General features: G+C 36.3%; 2 protein-coding genes across 3 annotated transcripts in view; one reads left to right on the top strand and one right to left on the bottom strand.

The window, feature by feature from the left end:
• Positions 1-8,103, bottom strand: part of LOC115216364 (insulin-like growth factor 2 mRNA-binding protein 1) — a 50,447-nt gene extending 42,344 nt beyond the window's left edge. Inside the window, exon 1 of the mRNA XM_029785630.2 lies at positions 7,813-8,103. Coding sequence (XP_029641490.1) covers positions 7,813-7,984 — 172 coding nt within the window. The 5' untranslated portion in view covers positions 7,985-8,103. The remainder of the gene's footprint in view (positions 1-7,812) is intronic.
• A 7,428-nt stretch (positions 8,104-15,531) lies between these two features.
• Positions 15,532-19,342, top strand: part of LOC115216704 (F-box/LRR-repeat protein 4) — a 41,112-nt gene continuing 37,301 nt past the window's right edge. Inside the window, exon 1 of one of the 2 annotated variants that reach the window (XM_029786237.2) lies at positions 15,532-15,750. The gene's annotated coding sequence lies outside the window, so the exon portion shown is untranslated. Of the gene's footprint in view, positions 15,814-19,342 lie in introns of both variants that reach the window. The other variant, XM_029786236.2, reaches the window with a different exon arrangement.

Genomic DNA, 19,342 nt, shown 5'->3' with positions numbered 1-19,342 from the left:
AAGTAAGAAACAACAGAACTTGCTTTTAATAGTTGCTGCACAAAAGAAAAAAAAAAAAAACTTAAAAGTTAAGGAAAAAAATTTTCTGACAGTGTGCATTGATATAAATAGTTTTTGCTTCAGAGGGCTCTGAAATGAAACAGTAAAACTCAGTCTTCTTCACAACACTCAAACTTATTTACAAAATCTAAAAGTTACTTCAAAACAAACATTCAATAGCCAAAAAAAAAAAAAAAACTCTAAACATGTTGCTAAATAGCTGTTTATTTCTAATTTAAAAACACTTGCTTTAATTAGTGCCTTGTTCAATGATTTGAATGGAGATTACAGTCCACAATTTTACAATAAGAATTTAAAATACATTTCAAAAGGGCATCATTATTTCCATTTAAAGTATTACTGAATAAAAACTATAAAATACAATACTATAATTTTAATCTATAGAAACTGATAAACTTTGTACATAAGTGTAGAATTTTCACACCAAGATGAAAGTACAAAATGTGGAACCTATACAGAAATTATTTATTGATTTAATATTTTATCCAATCATAATATCCTGTAAATGTTTTTCTTTAAAGACATTATCCTCCAATAAATGTTATGGCTGTAACATGTATAAAAAAAAATAAAGGAGATGCACAATAGATGAATAGCAGCTGCAAGATGACAACCATTCAAGTAGCAGACAGCCAGTGAAATTAATGCAAGTTCTAATTAGATTGGATAAGCTGTGGTTTTGGCTTGTGCTAGGACATGCAATAAACACACCTTCTTCACTTGGAGGAAGGAGTCTGTAGGAAATTTATTCTGTAGACTCAGTGCAACAACTATTTTGCATCGATTACCTTGCAGTCTGGTGGGTGCTGACAGCTTTGTGGGCTGTCCATATCCCAACCACATTTATCCTTCATGACTTACAGGCATTATATAATGTGGGGTGATTACACTGGTTAGCTGGATAAAATAATACTAACAGTTAAAGATATGTGACAGAAAAAGAGAAAAAAGTGATAACTAGGTCAGACTTTTAGACTTTATAGATAAAATGACATCAGATTGTAAAAAATGAGGTAAGCCCAACACAGATTAGGAAAACAATAAAGAAAAGATTCCTTTCAATTATCAACTGGAGAACAACTTATTTTATAGATCAACAAACATACAGAATAAGGACCAAACTGAAATAGGGAGTGAGGTCAATGTGATTGACAAACAGAAACCAATGATTACAAATACACACCCACATGGCTTACATAATTATATCAATGTAAATGTAGGCCAAAACAAATTTATATTGAATTGAAAGTTGTGACAAAAATTTTGGATGATGAAAGTAAAACAGCTGAATCAAAGGAAATGAGAGGTTTAGCAAAAAGTAATAAAAACAATTCTGTGGAATAAGTCTGATTCCACTGTTGAATAGTTTCACTTCTAAAAAAATTAACAATAAGGAGAAGGTAAAAAAAAAAAAAACTTCAATATACATGTAGTCAAAATTAGCTTTTAAGTGTGCAAAGGTTAAGGATGAAACTTGTTCTAGAAACAAGTGTTCAATGAACAATTTCCTCATTTATAGAACTTCAGTTTACTAGAGACTACTTAATATAACAATCAATTAAGCTTATTCAATACTAGCTACACACACACACATTTTATTGGCCCAGGAGGAAAGAAAGATTACAATTTGAACAGAATAGGTATTATTAAAAAGGAATATCAACTGTGAGTGCACCGATATTTTCCAGATTCAATATGTGGACAGAACAAATATTTAGCATTTAATTTTCAAGTCAACAGAAATTTAAGACTCGATACAAAAATCGATGTTCTGAAGTAAATATAGGCTTGCTACATAAACCATCGCAATTTCCAAAGATTCACTTTCTGCTCATCAGTAAAAATTTCCTTCACATCAAGTTATAGAAGATCACAAGTTTATAAGAAACGAGTACACCCTATTGAATGGACTCAAGTGTATTTGCTGAAACTAATTTTCTGGACACTAGAAAGGTAAAAGATAACTCAACCCAGGAACTTAAAACTGTGAGACATGATTAAAACAATTTCATAAACTTAAAAAGTTTCACAACACACACAACCACAAAGGTAATGAAGCAACCTCTTCATCAGCTGATCTTAACTGCAGCTCACAGGGCCACATGCAGCTCTCAATGGTTTCACTCTATAAATATAAATTTTTCTTTGACTTAAGTTTTACTTTTTTTGGTGTGGTCCCTACAAAAATCCAGGTTTTGGATCTGACCCAGAATTTTAAGAAGTTGTTCCTCAATGTTCAAGATAGTGACCAAATTTCCCTCAAATCATAGTCCTAAAATGATTACTTTGGATAACGTAGTCGAAAATATACTTTGTCTAAAAAAAATTTTTTTTAAGATGGTTATAATGGTTATGGCAGGAATATCTTTGATGATAAGTTTGCTCACTCATTACAATATTTTATGTCATTGAATTCAAATCCTGCAAAAACCAATAGAAAAAAAGAAATCTAATATTTTCATATAATTACCAGGTTCCAAGTCTACTTTGCAAAATGGCAGTCAAAAGAGACAATGAATGAATTTATAATGTTTAAATTACTTAGCAAACAAAAAAAAGTCAGTAATATTACTCTGTGAACTTGAAACTATAATTGCATTTAGCGTCATTACTTCTCTAGTCACCTATACTTACATTATAGGTGACACCAGCAGTGATAGAAGTTACTTCTCTTTTGCAGATGGCAAACAGAGGGAAACTGCATTATATGCAAGACCAAACACGTAAGTAACCTCCCTCAAAGTACATGTTTCAGAAGGATTTATAACAAATATATAATTACTTAAATTATTTCACAATACTACTACTACTACTATTACAAAAGACAAAACACATTTGACAAGATCTAAAATCCAGATTTGTGTTTTATGCCTAAAGAAGATATCAGATATGCAAGTTGATGTTGCAATTTGAAACTATTCCACTTTACTAACACTGCTAATACATCCTGGAAACAACATGAACATCACAATTTTCTATTCCATTTCCTTTACAAAATATCAGCTTCTAAAAGGGAGACGTTTTAGAGAGATTATAAGCATGCAAACCCATCCCTTGATCAATAAAGAAGGAAGCAGGATAGAAAAAAAAAAGCAGTAAGTGAAGCATAGTTTGAATCATTAACAAAAAAAAAATAATGGAATAAGTCAACAAGTGGGCTTTCTATGCATCACCAAACTGCTAGAAATAACAGCAAAATTTATCTCAATACACACTACCAGTTACAAATACTGAATGAAGAGCCAGTCAGGTCTGAAACAATTTTCAGCATAGATTTACTTGATCCAAGGCTGAGTTAGAGCTAAACAATTAGTGAACAGTTACAGAGATAAATGTAAGAAAGTTGGACAATCCATCATACTACAACTGTAAACTCAAAACACAGAAACCCGAATAAAAGAACAGAAGAGTCATTAAACCTCTAACAAAAAAAAAGAAAAAACTTCAAATATGTTTTTTTCAATTAAAAAATATTAATTAAGAAGAGAATGATATTAGATGAAATACAGTTTGGTTTTGTGCCACAGTACTACTGATGCCCTCTGTCAAGTAAACCAACTACAAGAGAAGTATTTAGATAGAAATAAGCCACTGCAATTGGCATTCATCAGATCTGGATAAAACCATCGACAGGGTCCCTTGCTCTGTGATGCGGTGGCCCCTGAGGAAGCTAAATGAATTGCATGTGAGAGACATACAAGCAATGTATAGGAGAGCTGTCAATAAAGAAGAGAGTTAGCAAAAGATTTAGAGTATAGGGAGGAATTCACCAGGACTCAGTTCATTAGAGGAATTTAAAATAGGCTGTCTTAGGGAGCTGATATCTGCTGATGACCTCATACATTCAGCAGAAACTGTAGTACAGCTAGAAATGAAATTCCCAGTATAGGAGCAAAACCTGGAATAAAAGTGCCTTAAAGTTAACCTAGCAAGGACTAAAGTTCTACTAAACAGAACAGACATGACTCCATTCCCTTCAGGTGATGGCATTGCTTGATATGTAGGGAAAGTGTAGGCAAACATTCTCAGCGTATTCAATGCAAGCTATGGACAGAATAGATGCATTGGAATCACAAAATGTTAGCAGAGAAAGTAGCATTTGTATGTGGAAAATGCACAGAAGCAATAAATACTAAGAACACACAGGAAATAGATTTTCTCAAATACCCAGCAGGTTCCTTAGAAATAGTAGATATTTTATTTCTGTTACTTAAGTAACACAAGAGGAGGATGTTCTGAAAGTAAAGTTGCTAGAATAAGAACAAGAAAGTTCAGAGAGCAATTTTCCTTGAGGTGTTTGTATAAGGACGGCAATAATACATGGTAGTGAAACATGGACCCTGAGTGCAGATGACATGCAAAGATGATAAAGAAATTAACCCAGTATGCTCTGTTGGATGTACAACACCCCTGTACTACATGTAAAACAAAATGCACAGGTTGAGAGAAAAATCAGATAAAAGAGGATTCAGATGAAGTGTGCAAGAGAGAAACTGTGCTGGTATGGTCAAGTGATATGTATGACTGAAGACAGCTGAATAAAGAAGTGCCAACTGCTATGGAACTTGTTGAAGAGGGAAATCCAGGAAAACATGGGACGAATTATATGAGAAGACTTATCCACCTCAAAGGTGGGGACCTAAAAGCATATCTATACACTGAGCCCTGCCTCTGCACCCAATCTCTCCCCATCTCATCTAAACATCCATTCCTTGTCTCCTCTAACAATGGTACTTATTCACCCGCCATAATCAAGGGAGCAGAATATTCACATATTTCATCCCCTTTTGTACTCCCAGTTACCTCCCCTGAACCATTTCCTTTTGACAGTCAACCCTCATTTTTAGTATTATCCCTTCCCATCAATCCCCCTTTTTACGCCTCCAGTTATCTTTCCCTATCCTCTGAAATACATCTTAGGACTGCCATTATCTTTAACACCCTCCTACATCTGTCATCGATGGCCTCTCCCCAACTTTTGTCTCCTATTCCCTATATATTTCTTTACTGCCCACAAGGGGCTAAACATAGAGGGGACAAACAAGGACAGACAAAGGGATTAAGTCGATTACATGACCCCAGTGCGAAACTGGTACTTTATCGACCCCGAAAGGACGAAAGGCAAAGTCGACCTCGGCGGAATTTGAACTCAGAACGTAACGACAGACGAAATACCGCTAAGCATTTCACCCGGCACGCTAACGTTTCTGCCAGCTCAGTCATCCCTACGTACTTCTGACATCTACCTCTGTCATAGTAATTCCACTCTCACTTGCTCCCACCCTACACACCATTTCCATATTTTCAACAAAAAAAAACTACAGCTCTCCTCTTTTCCTGTATTGTCACTTATACTTCCTCACCCCTATTCTTTCACCGTCCCACCACATTCTGATACTGACCATCGACCACACTTCCATTTTAGTCTCATTCACCTCTACCTCTAACCAACTGTCATTCTCCCCTCTTTGTTCCTATTCTCTTTCACACCTCACTTCTTGAGATTACACTCAGACACCTTGTCACCACCATCACTGTCTTCTTCCCAGCTACTGTCACTTACTTGTACATAGAATGCAGGACAGCCAAGTATCTCTACTACAGCAAGACACTTGTACTTGTTTCTCTATTACACTTCAGCCTCTCAGCACCTGGTAAAGTCACCCGCTGCTCTACAACCTCTCTACTCGAGGGGTCTCTATCTTGCAAGTTACTTGGTCACCTCTCAAGCAATGGTGTCAAGAAGCAAACACAGTACACTATGGCTGACATTAGGATAGCCATTCAGTCATAGAAACCATGCCAAAACAGAGACGAGCTCGATTCAGTCCTCCAGTTTATTGGATGTTGTCGAACCGTCCGACCCATGCCAGCTTACAAGACAGAAATTAAATGATGATAATCAAACATCAATACCCTTGTTCCAATCCTTTCGTACAAATTTTATTCTTAAAAGAGGACAGGATTTAATACGTATATTTGAAACACGTTTGTTTCTTTAGCAAATTTGTTGACGTTTGTATTCTGTTATTTTGGTTTCTTGTTTGAAGATTGCCAGAAACTGTTTTAAGAGTGGAATGTATACATTGCTTTACCGAAAAATAAAAGAAGTCGACTTCGATGACATACAAAGCAACACAACAGAAGATACAAAGTAAGGCAATAATGTAATATAACGTACCCCAACCCTAACGTACCGTTTCATTGTTACCAGAGTAAGAAGTAAGTTATACCCCAAGATCACCCAAAGTAAACACGACTCAACATTTCATTTGTTCTAAAGTGTCTTCCAAATCTACCAAGTAAAAAAAAAAATTCTATACACATGCACAAGGTTTTACATTTACAGAATGGAGATGTAAAAGAAATTGGGTGTGTATATAAAATGAATTGAATATAAATCGAAACCCGGTTACGAGTAGTCTATTAATGTTAGCCGAGAGTTATGATCCGACATAAAAGTAGGGATGCTGGTTTAGAAACAAAATGGTAAGAGGCTACGAACACATTGAGCTATTGGTATTTCAACTGGTGGTTGTCATAAAGTTTACTGAGACAATTATTGGAATTGGAAAACGAATATGGAGAGGTTTGGGGAGGATAGGAAAGTTTGGCTTTGAATGAACAAGAAAACTACAATAGAATATACTTTACTATGTATTCTTATAACGCCTACTAAATTACCCTGAAATATTTGTTTTTCTACATAATTATCTTATTTTCATCAAAAGTTAAGCACAAAACACTATATACACGTGGCTTGTTAACTTAATGTGTGTGTGTGTGTATATATATATATATATATATATATATATATACATACGTATACTGAAAACTAAATACACTATATAACACGATATAAATATATTGGTTATCAAGACAAAACACACAACTGTGAAGTTGGTAATCAACTGAGAAACTCATAAAGTACAGAAAACACGCCTGCATATATGGATTTACAAGTGTGTGTGTATATACGCACACACTACTGAAGCCAATACACGTAGTGTATATACGTATGTATATATATACACACACATTATATACATAGACACATATTCAAGAATGCCATACACACACACTAATGAAGTCAATACACAGTGTGTATACATAAACACACACATATATTCAAGAATGTCATACACGCACACACACATACCGGGTTGCTGCTGCTGTTGCTGCTGCAACAATTCACTCGAAACATGATTCTGACAAAACTTTCAACAATTTGTCAAAGTTATTTCATCTTAGATTCAACTTGTAATAAAGTCTGTTTATTATAAACTCGTTATTTCGCATCCGTTAGAAAGTGATAATTTGTTAAAAGAAATAAGAGAACATTTTGTCAATTTTTAAAGCGATAAAATATTAAAACAAACAAATATTATCGGAGAAGATAAAAATCCCGAACAGGCAGAAGTCAGAAAAGTTTAAAGTTTTGTCTTTGGTTAAAAGTCATCAAAGACTTGAAAAACAAACGAGTAAAAATGATATTTATTATTTCTGCAGAAAGTTCGACCTAGTTTAAATATCACTTTGAACAGGAAAACGAAATAACTAGAGTTTTACACACATGTTGAGTTTGTTGGGAGGATTTTCTCTTGTTACCGGCCATTTTGAATAAGGTTTGTCGTCAAGAGCTTAACAATCGCTTAAAATAACAGCATTAAAACAGCTTTAAAACATAACACACACAAAAAAATATCCACAGAAATATTTCATTAATAAAAGCCAGCTACTCATTGTTCTTACCGTTGAGCTTGTCAATAGCTTTATCGACGTTAATCTGATCGGGACAATCAACAAAAGCGTAGTTGGACTTTAGCAATATATGGCTTGTCTCTACTCCATGCTCCTTGAACAAACCGCTCAGGTTGCTATCGCTAATGTTGGGCGGTAAATTCCCTATGTATAGTTTAAACATTTCCTTTGTTTAACAGTAGGAAAGCAACTTTGATAGTTAAAAAGAGTTTTAGAAATGCAACAGCAAAAATAATTCGTAAAGATGAAGAAATATTTGGTACTATATTACAAATATAGTTTGACAGTCAAAAAAAAAAACAGTCCAACAAGGTAAGCGGAGTAATACGGTAGCGTTACTTCTACAGGCTATAGGAGGGGAGGAAGCATATTTAAGGGAAGTGCAACATCAATCTTTAAACCATTAAAAACTTTCAAATAATTATTGTTAACTTATTTACTCTATCAAACTTATAAATACAGAGAAAACACTTTCAAGTATTCTGCTCAAAGTATTAAGATTTCCCAAACTATGATAAGCAACTGTTGCGCCAACTATTCACCCCTTTGGAGCAAAGTAAATGGTTTCGTTCTATAGTTTCAATACTCCCACTTCGCACGTGGTCCGGCTTATAAGGCCGCCTCCCAACCCGATACAAATCATCTTAGAGCTTTCTATATAGAGATGGGTAGTATGTGTGTGTAATATATATATATATATATACATATACACGGACACTCATTTTTATTTCTTTTTACTACAGAATTGAATTTTTAATTTCATTAAAGTAAAAAATATATATATCTTCATTATCATCAAGTTGTGAAGTTTAACTATCGTCACCCACGAGTTAACCTTTGTACTTTGTCTTAAGTAGATTAAAACAGGCGCATGTAAAACAATGTTTTAACAAAATTCTTCGCATTTTTTATATTAGTCGCTGTAATATTCAAGTCTGTATTAAATATAAGCTGAAACAATATGTGCTTTGCCCGATAAATTGTTTGAGATAATCACTAACACCTGTATTAAAGTGACGAGTAAGAAACATCAACTTAGCCGATTAAAAACTTTCTTTCATATGACAGTTTTTTTCATGTTTCAGTTATTGGACTATAGACATGCTGGAGGACCGATTCTATCGCCTTCTTATTTCAGTCAGCTATACCGCCAAACATTTATTAAAAATTAATACATCTAAGCATACAAACAGATGGTACTTAAATGTATCTGTATTATCATCGTTTTAACGTCAACTTTTCCATGCTTGCATGGGATAGAAGAAATTACTTGAGGCAGATTTTTTTTTTACAACTGGATACTTTATCACCAACATTCACTTCTTACCAAAGAAAGTAATATTTCTACGGGGCCATCATCATCATCGTCGACGTCGCTTAACGCCCGCTTTCTATGCTAGCATGGGTTGCACGATTTGATTGAGGGTTGGCAAGCCTGAAGGCTATACTACTAGGCTCCTATCTGATCTGGCAAAGTTTCTACAGCTGGATGCTCTTCCTAACGCCAACCACTCGGAGAATATAGTGGGTGCTTTTTATGTGCCATCGGTACGGGAGCCAGTCAAGCGGTACTGGCAACGATCACGCGCGAATGGTGCTTTTTATGTGCCAATCAGGCAGTACTGTGTTCGGCCACAACAATGACTTCATTTAACAGGTCTTTGCAAGTGCAGTTTATTGCTCAATGATTGAAGGGTACTCTTAAATGGGCCGGTTATGCTGCACCGGCATAGGCTACAGTTGTCTCACTTGGCTTGCCAGGTCTTCTCAAGCACAGCATATCTCCAAAAGTCTTGATCACTTGTCATCGCCTCCATGAGGCCCAACATTCAAAGGTCGTGCTTCACCACCTTATCCCAGGTTTTCCTGGGTCTACCTCTTCCACAAATTCCCTCTACTGCTAGGGTGTGACACTTTTTCACACAGCTATCCTCATCCATACATAACACATGACCATACCAATGCAGTCGTCTCTCTTGCACACTACATCTGATGCTTCTTATGTCCAACTTTTCTCTCAGGTGCTTACACTCTGTCGTGTGTGCACACTGACATTATACATCAAGCAGAGAATACTAACTTCATTCCTTGCAAGTTTATGCATGCCCTCAGCAGTCACGGCCCATGTTCCACTGCCATGTGGCTGTTTGTATACATGCATCATACAGTCTACCTTTTACACTGAGCGAGAGGCCCTTTGTCACCAGTAGTGTTAGGAGCTCTCTGAACTTTGCCCAGGCTATTCTAATACAAGCAGCTACACTCTCAGAGTGTCCACCTCCATTACTGACTTGGTCACCTAGGAAATGGGAGCTATCAACTACTTATAGTTTTTTCCCCTGGCATGTGAGAGAAGCTGTTTTAAGCACATTTTCAGTGTGTATATATATATATATATATTATTCAAAGGAATTCCAACTCTGTTTTTTATGTTTTATTTATATTCTTTATAATATTAATGTAGAATATATAGTATAAATAGTGTATATAGTAGTAAAATGAAATGAAGTGTTGATTGTATTATTGAATATCAAATATTAAGGGACTAGTATACTTTCTTGCATTAAAGCAGTCTTCAAGGCCCCAGGTTGTGACAGGAATGTTTCAACTTCATTTCATTTTACTTCTATATATACTATTTATACTATATAAACAACAAAAAAGTAGAGTACAGGACAATTAACACAAAGAAAAAACCCCTTCTTCAGTCGCCATGGTTTCATCTACTCTATATTTCGAGAGTTGGGACTCACAGAGGCAATGACCAAAACCTTTGGCATTATGTCATGCTTGAGAAGAAGACTCATCAAGCCAAGCAAAATTGCAGTTGTGACAGATACTTGTGTCATGTAAATGGCACATAACAGCCCCCACTACACTCTCAGAGTGGTTGGCGTTTGGAAGGGCATCCAACCATAGAGAACCATACCAAATCAGACAGAAGTCTGGTGCAGCTTACCAGTCCTGGTCAAACCTTCCAACCCATGCTAGTATGGAAAACGGACGTTAAACGATGTTGATGATGATGATACATACATACATACATATATATATATATTATATATATATATATATATATACATACATACATACATAAGACAGGGAAGGCCCCTGGTCCGTCAGGAGTCACTTCACTGCCAAGATGCTTAAGAGATCTGGTAGAGTTGGATATAGTCAAGTCAGCAGTATAATTAATTAAATTATTCAGAATGGGGTACAATCCCTAGTGGCTGGTGCAGCAGCATCATAGTCAGCTGCTACAAGGGCAAGGGAGTTGCCTTCGAGCAGGGCTGGCCCAGCTGAGGCCTACAGCCTGCAAACTTTTATCTTTCTTGAAATGGGTTTATTTAAACAAACATTTAAAAAATTTTATCAAAAATTAAAGATTGTAATGAAAAGTAAAAAATAAAGATATTACTGTTATTGCAACAATAATATTTCATGCTGAATCAACAACCAGTCATTCATTATTGCAATAATAGCATGAGAAAGCAAAATGCTTTAAATTCTGTCAGTATACAAGCGGCCCTCAAAAAACTTTGTGTGATTAAAGTAACCCGCAATGTAATTTGAGTTGGCCAGGCCTGAGAAATAATTATAGAGGTATCAAATTGCTGGACCAGGTGATGTAAGTTGCAGAGAGAGTTATAGCCCAATCAGTTAGGAACGGAATTAGATGAGATGAAATGCCATTCAGTTTTGTCCCAGGAAGAAGCATCATGGATGCTATTTTCATTGTCAGGCAACTGCAAGAAAAGTATTTAGCTAAGAACAAGCCATTGTACATTGCATTTGTTGATCTAGAGCAGTAGTTTCCAAAGTGGGCGGTACTGCCCCCCTGGGGGCAGTGGAAAATTCCAGGGGGAACTTTGAAGAAAAATGGGGCAATGGATGTAAATAAAAAACAAATAAAATAAAGGGTTAATAAGGTTAAGTTTACTTGTGAAATATTGTTGTTTTAACAATGGTTTATGTCTGTGATGGTGAGTGGGAGGGGTAGAGGAATAGCTTGTGAATGGGGTACAGGCCGTATACAAGGTTGCTATTAGTAAGGTAAGAGTTGGCTATGGGTACAGTGATGGATTTAGTGTACAGGTATGTGTTCAACAAGACTCAATACTCAGCCCCTTCCAATTCATCTTTGTCCTCCACACTATAACAGAAATTTAAGACTGGAAGCCCACAGGAACTCCTACATACTGATGATTTTGCCTTCATAGCAAAATCTGTAAAGAATTAGAAAAGAAATTCCAGGTGTCGAAACAGAACATGGAATCCAAGGGTTTTAAATTAGACTTAGCAAAGATCAAGATCCTAGTGAGTAAGAAATCGGATAGGACTCTTCACCCTTCCTGTAAATGGCCCTGCTCAAAATGTAGGAAGGGTTTAGGCAGAAATTCCATTCAGTGTACCCAGTGGAAGATATGGACACACAAGAGGTGCAGTGAAATAGGAGAAGGTTAACAGACAAAGTAGTGTTTTTATGTGGAAGATGTATGGGAACCATAAAGACCTCAGATACATGGGAAAGTGATTTCCTTAAATGACCTGGTGGCTTTCTGGAAGTTGTAGATAACTTTTGCTACCTAGGTGACCTAATTAACAGTGTAAGAGGTTGTACAGAAAGTGTAATTGCTGGAATAAGAATAAAAGGGAGAAAGTTCAGAGAACTTTTACCTCTGTTGGCAAGCAAACGAGTGAAAGGAAGGTTGTATGACACATGCATAGAAAAAGCAATTTTACATGATAGTGAGACATAGGCTGTGAATGCGGAGGACATGCAAAGGCTAGAGAGAATGAGGCGAGTATGCTCTGCTGGATGTGTAATGTAAGTGTACATGTTTAACAGAGCACTGATGCATTGAGAGGGAAGTTGGGCATAAGAGGAATTATATGTAGTGTGCAAGAGAGGAGACTGCTCTGGTTTGGTCATGTGATGCAAATGAATAAGGGGAGTTGTATAAAAAGTGGAGGGCAGTTGTGGAAGTGGAAAACCCAGGAAGATATTTTGCTGCTAATGGAGACAATAGTGAATAGCAGCATATATATATATATATGAGAATGTGAAAGAGATGGAAGAGAAATTCGTGACGGGTGTTATTTGAGGTGGTAACATTGAATGATAGGAGAAAGAAAAAAAGGAAAAAGAGAAATGTAGATTAAAAAATACTGATACACAATCAATTACTTGTCACATACATATAAATGTACGCACACGCATATATATTGCATGATATATAAAGTGGTGCTCCAGCATGGCCCCAGTCAAATGATTGAAACAAGTAGAAAGAATAAAGAAACAATATATATTTTACATACTTCCTTCTCTTTCCTTCTCTTTCTCTCTCTGTGTATCTTTCTTCATCCCCATTATCAACCCTAACTTCACCGTCTCCGCCACCTACTCTACCACAAGTACAATTTTTAAAAAATTTAAGTTAAAAAATTTAGAGTGACACGCAAACCAGGCAGGGAGGTAGAGTATTAATTTATAGACAATATATTATCTTATTAGTATTATTACCTTGTATTAAATTTATTACCTTTTTTTGTTCTTCCAGAATTGTTCTATATTCTTTAATTAATGAGGTCATTCGACAAAATCGAATTATGTAATGCAGCATGAAATAATATCCTCTCCCAAACTCAATGAAAAAGGTTCAAGTCCTGGTCACGAAAAAAAAAAAACCCTAGCCTACAAGGTGTAAAAAAAATGTGTAGAGAACGAATATGAAAATAAAAATTTGTGCAAACGAACGGATAGGCGGGGAGAGGACATTCGGAAACTTCACATGATCCGATTTTTTCCTCATAACTTTCAGGAAGACATTTTTCTCACACATTTCTTTGTAATCGTACACTATGCCGTTTGAAAGGAGTTTCTATAAAATTTCATTAATATATATCCATTTTCCTTAAAGTTATGAGGGAACTATCGTATCTTGTGAATTTTCCGAAAGTCCTCTCTCCGCCCCGTTCGTTTACGCAAAATTTTTGTTTTCGTATTCGTTTTCTACACATTTTTTTTTTAAATAGTAGGCTGTTTTTTGTTGTTGTTTTTTTTTTCGTGACTGGAGCATAAACTGACCGGATATTAATCGTCTGGAAACCATTCAGCGTCGTGCAACCAAGAGAATACCCTCCATCAGGCATTTGCCATATTCAGAACTCCTTACTTCCCTGGGCCTGGACACATTGAAACTCCGAAGTCTGGCAGCTGACTTGGCAGACACCCATAAAATTATTAACCATCTTACAAACAATAACTCTGAGCACCTTTTCAAACTCCACCTGTCTAACACCCGTGGACATGTTTACGAAGTCAGAAAACAGCACAGCTCCCATGACTTTCGGAAACATTTTTTCACGCTAAGAGTCGTTGAAGCATGGAACAGACTGCCGGCATCAGTTGTTAGTTGTCGGAGCACTGCATCCTTCAAAACTTCCATGCTTCCTGAGATTCGCCAACACTACACCTGATTTTTCTCCCCTCCTTACACACGCAAGCATGTATCTGACTCATACACTGTTCGCTTTCCAGGCATTTTGTACATTACTGCATATACTTTATACGCACTTTTTGACAAGTTGTGGTGCACCTGAGCACTGTATACCATAATTTCATCATTATTATTGTTATTATTATTATTATTATTATTATTATTATTTGAAAATATACCAATCCTACCAAGGAAGTTTTTAGGAAGAAGTTTATTAGAAAACAATTCGTATTATTTAAGACATGCACTGGAAAGAGTATTTCTTCGAAGCATACATCTTCAGTTTCCTTCACGTCCACGTTTTCGTCCTATATATTCAAGTTAGGCATTAGTTGCATCAATCTCACCTGAGAATACCTACACAAGTGTGACCCTCCACGACTATTTCCTCATAACGTTCAGAAAAATGAATATTTTTTTTTTATTTCACCCCACTTTTTTGATGAAATTTTTTACAAATGCGCTTCAGATGGTGTAGATTCACATTATACTGGAATTTGTGGTGAAAATTTTTTTCTAGGGGTGGGAAGAGGAGTTTCGGAAAATTCATACAAGTCGGCATTGTCTGCTCATGACTTTCAGAAAAATTGGTATTTTTTAATGAAATTTTCAATAAATATCCTTTAGAGTGTGCAACTTACAATAATTTGGAATTTGATGTGAAAAGAAAAATGATGACAACGCACACATACTGACACACATCACAATTTTTTCCGAAATGTGAACTTTCGTTTTGTGGATATATGTAATGTGTGCGAGCCCATATATATTTTTTTTTCCGCATTAAATTCCGCTACAATCATAATCTACACACTCTGAAAAGTATTCATAGAAAATTTCATTAGAAAATACTAATTTTTCTGAAAATTATGAGGAAACAAGGCCGATTCGTGTGAATTTTCCGAAACTCCTCTCCCAAATCCGGAAAAAAATTGTCACCACAAATTCCAATATAATTTACATCTACACCATCTGAAGCATATTTGTAGAAAGTTTCATCAAAGAATTTTTTTCGTAAGTTATGAGGAAACAAAATCGGTGGTGGGCATACTTGTGTAGGGATGCCCTCACCTTTGAGGATTCTCCAGACTAAAAGAGATCTCTTCAGTCAGATTCGTTGATGAAAAATATTCCGACGACCACTTGGGTTGTCTTCCTTGGATTTTCGTTTGTAATATATGACTTATCTCCCTTCTTTTGACAGGAAGTTGTTTACTGTTTGTAAATCGTGTCGTTGTAAGATCTGCGTGTTTGATTGAAATACGCAATATCTGCCTATTAGAGATTATAAAAGTGATATATAGAGACTATAAATTAGCGTTTAATCAAAAGCTATTTTTACTCATAGATATAATTTTATATCATTGATTTGTCCAGTTTACGATGGAAATTATAAGACGAAGGCCATAGTAATATTTTTTAATCTGTGGTGAGAATGTTTATTTATTCACAAACGCAACCTACATAGACAACACATACTCCACTCAAGCAGGTAGTTTGTTACATGTAATTGCTCTGTGTATATCAATTGTCTATCAAGTATATTTGTTGTTATTAGTCATGGTTTGCGAAGGCCACACACACTGCCCTTGTTCCTCACTAACTTTAAAAAAGGACATTAGAGCCAGTTTCTGCCTGTCTGCCCCAACCCTGCCTTTATTCAAAGGAACAGTACAAGTGTTTGGGGTTGCCTTAAAATCAGTTTAGAAAGAAATACCAATATTGCATTTATGAATGAGATGATCTGCATTCCGTTGTGACTCGTTCTTTTTATCGTGTTTTTACTTTTGCCAGTTATATTCTTAATGAATAAATTTGGCAGATTGAAGAATAATTTAAAATCTCGCTATTTTAACACACGAATAAGAGAATGGACGAAACATTATTTATCAAACAAAACTCACTCTGTCATATTAGAGACAGTTCCTCTCTAATTTTTCCGCATGTGCATAGTGTCCCATAAGGCGAAAGTTGTTTATGACATTGAACAACCAATCTCAACCAGTCGACAATCACAGTACGGGTTGTATTCATTCCTTTCGGAGGCTGAATACAAAATGTATTCTGATGATTTCCTTGAGTCACCCGTCGAACGCCACTTCATCACGGTTACTCATTTACTACTGAGTGGATTGGAGCAACGTGAAATGAAGTGTTCACTGTGCACAGCCGGTTTGGAAATCGAAACCACCATCTCGCGATCGTGAGTGCAACACTAACCACCAGGCCGCGTTCCTTCATTTATATCAACATATCTCCTTAGCTATCTGACAACCTTGTGTATTTCTAGTCCAAGACATACAAATATTGTGAAACTATTCGGTTAGCAATTTCGTGAGTCCACTTAATGTTTAGGTTCATGTTTTTAAGTATTGGCTGTCATACACCATTTCAAGTTTTGGGGTGGGGGTTATGAGCCCTTAGACTCATAAGGCTGGTTACTCAGTTTAAGTGACAGATCTCAGCACTTCTACTGAGCAAGACATCTGAGTTCAAAGCCAGCAATTTTGAAGGAAAGGTGCAGATTGATTACATCAACCCCAGTATTTAACCAATACTTTATTTTATCAACCACTAAAGGATAAAAGGTAAAGTTCACCTCAGCAGGATTTGAACTCAGATTGTAAAGGGCCAGAAGGATTGCAGGTAACCATTTTGCCCGACAAACTAATGCTTCTGCCAATTTGCTCCATTATTTGGTGTATGGCAATACTTAAAAACAAGAGTAACCTGGTAATTCTCTCATTCCTGTAGTTTCTAGAATTGAAAATATTATTTCTAATGAGCTAAAAATTAAATAATTATTGTCAGGAAATTTCTAATAAAGCTAATTCTTTGTCTGCAAGGATTTTCAAAGTGTTATAGATGAAGTCAAAAATTTCTTACTTCAGGGCTACACCAAGTTCCAGTCTGATATGACGGAGAAACGATATCAAATCAGACGAACTTGGTGCAGCCCTCTGACTCACCAGTTCCGGTCAAACCATCTAACCCATGCCAGCATGGAGAGCAGACGTTAAATGGTGATGATGATGATGAAGACTAGCTGTCCCTGGGAACTACTGAACGTTGATGATCTCACACTCATAGCAGAATCTGTAACAGAATTAAAAAAGAAATTTTGGCTGTGGAAGCAAAACCTGGAATCAAAATGCATTAAAGTTAACTTAGCAAAGACTAAAGTAAGCAAGAAAAAGGACAGGACCACACCCCTTCAGATAAATGGCTCTGCTTGATAGGTAGGAAAGGTGTAAGCAAAAATTCCATATGGTATACCTAGTGTAAGCTATGGACACACAAGTGGTGCAGTGAAATGGTTAGAAGGTTAAAAAAGTTGTTTTTTTTTGGAAGATGCTCCATAGTAGCAGGACATGGGCCCTAAATGTGGAGGACATACATAGACTAGAGAGGAATGGAGCTGGTATGTGCAATATTAGTATGTATGCATGACAAAGTGCAGATATATTGAGAGAAACGTTAGGTATAAGAAGGCATCAGATGTAATGTGCAAGAGAGAAGACTACACTGGTTTGGTGATGTGATGTGTATGGATGAGGACAACTGCATATAGAAGTACTTATCACTCAAGGTGGATGGAACTCATGGAAGAGGAAGACCTGGGATGAAGTATTAAAAGCTGATTCTTACAGAGGAAAAGACAACAGACCGAGATGAATAGCATTTTGTTGTGCTTGAGAAAACCAGCCCATTAAGGCAAAAAGGATATTCTAAAACCACTTGGTTATACTTGTATGTGCAACGTTCTACCCCCCACTCTTTTGGACACAACAAGCATTCTCTCCCCATCTATGATATTACTCAGCTCCTGTGCTCATCTAAGAGCAAAATTGGCACATATTACATCCTGTTCCCTCTTTAACTATCGCCCCACTCTCCAAAACCGCCTCCCTCCCATCTCACTCCTCTCCATACTGGTATTTCCCAACTGCACCACCACCCTATTTCTTCATTCACTACATTAACCCTAACCTCCACTGGGTTTATTTCCCCCTCACATCCTGATACCCACTCCATTACTTCCTCTTAGAAGTGGGAGCTTTTTCCCTGTTTATGCTGTTGGCATGAAAAAAGCACCCAGTGCACTCTGTAAAGTGGTTGGTTTTAGGAAGAGTATTCAAAACATAAAACATGCCAAAGAGGACACTGGAGCTTGATGCAGCCCTGTACCCCTGGTTCCCAGTCAAACTATTCATGCCAGCATGGAAAGTAGACATTAAATGATGATGATGATATATATATATATATATAGAGAGAGAGAGGGAGTCAGATTTAAATTAGAATATGATGCTGAAATTTCAAACCTACCTTATGTTCAAATTATGAAGAGTATAGAACAAGTTCAGAGACTGTTTACTGTATGTTATACTTTCACTGTCAAATCTCTAATATCCAGAATGTCTCCTTGAACTCCAATTGTAGTCACTTGAACAGAGATGAATGATCAAGCATGACCTCTCTGTATAAAATACTCAGCAATAAGTGCCACCCTCCTCTTCTGAATCATTTACCCTCTCCAACAGATGCAACTGGCACAGCAACCATTCTTTTCATGTCTCTGCTTTGATGCATCAAAGTTATTTCATAACACTTTTTCTCAGTAAGAGTTATTCACCTTGATCTAATTCCCTTCAGATTTTGAAACTCAGGTTTAAGAAAATCATCTCTACAATTTCTTCAAGGGAAGGGCCTTTACCAGTTTATAGGCCTCACTTTTCTTTGCTGAACCAAAATTATAGTATATATATATATGTATATATAATGTCAGCTTTTGGCATAGTTTCTACAGCTGGATGCCCTTCTTAATGCAAACCACTTTGTAAAGTGTACTGGGTGCTTTTCAATCACCATTGAAGTCATCAACTAACTCCCATGACAAGACCCCACCCCACTCAACTCAGTGAGATGTTGCACTGAGGCAGATAACTTCATGCCTGATGATAAGTTCAAGTGTAACAGAGGCATTCTTTCCTTCTGTGGCTGGCTGATTCAGAGCGGATCTC

Source organism: Octopus sinensis, linkage group LG10, assembly GCF_006345805.1.
Source record: "Octopus sinensis linkage group LG10, ASM634580v1, whole genome shotgun sequence".
Taxonomy (NCBI): Eukaryota; Metazoa; Mollusca; class Cephalopoda; order Octopoda; family Octopodidae; genus Octopus; species Octopus sinensis.
The sequence above is the reverse complement of the archived record's forward strand: the minus strand, read 5'-3'. Positions and strand labels throughout refer to the sequence as shown.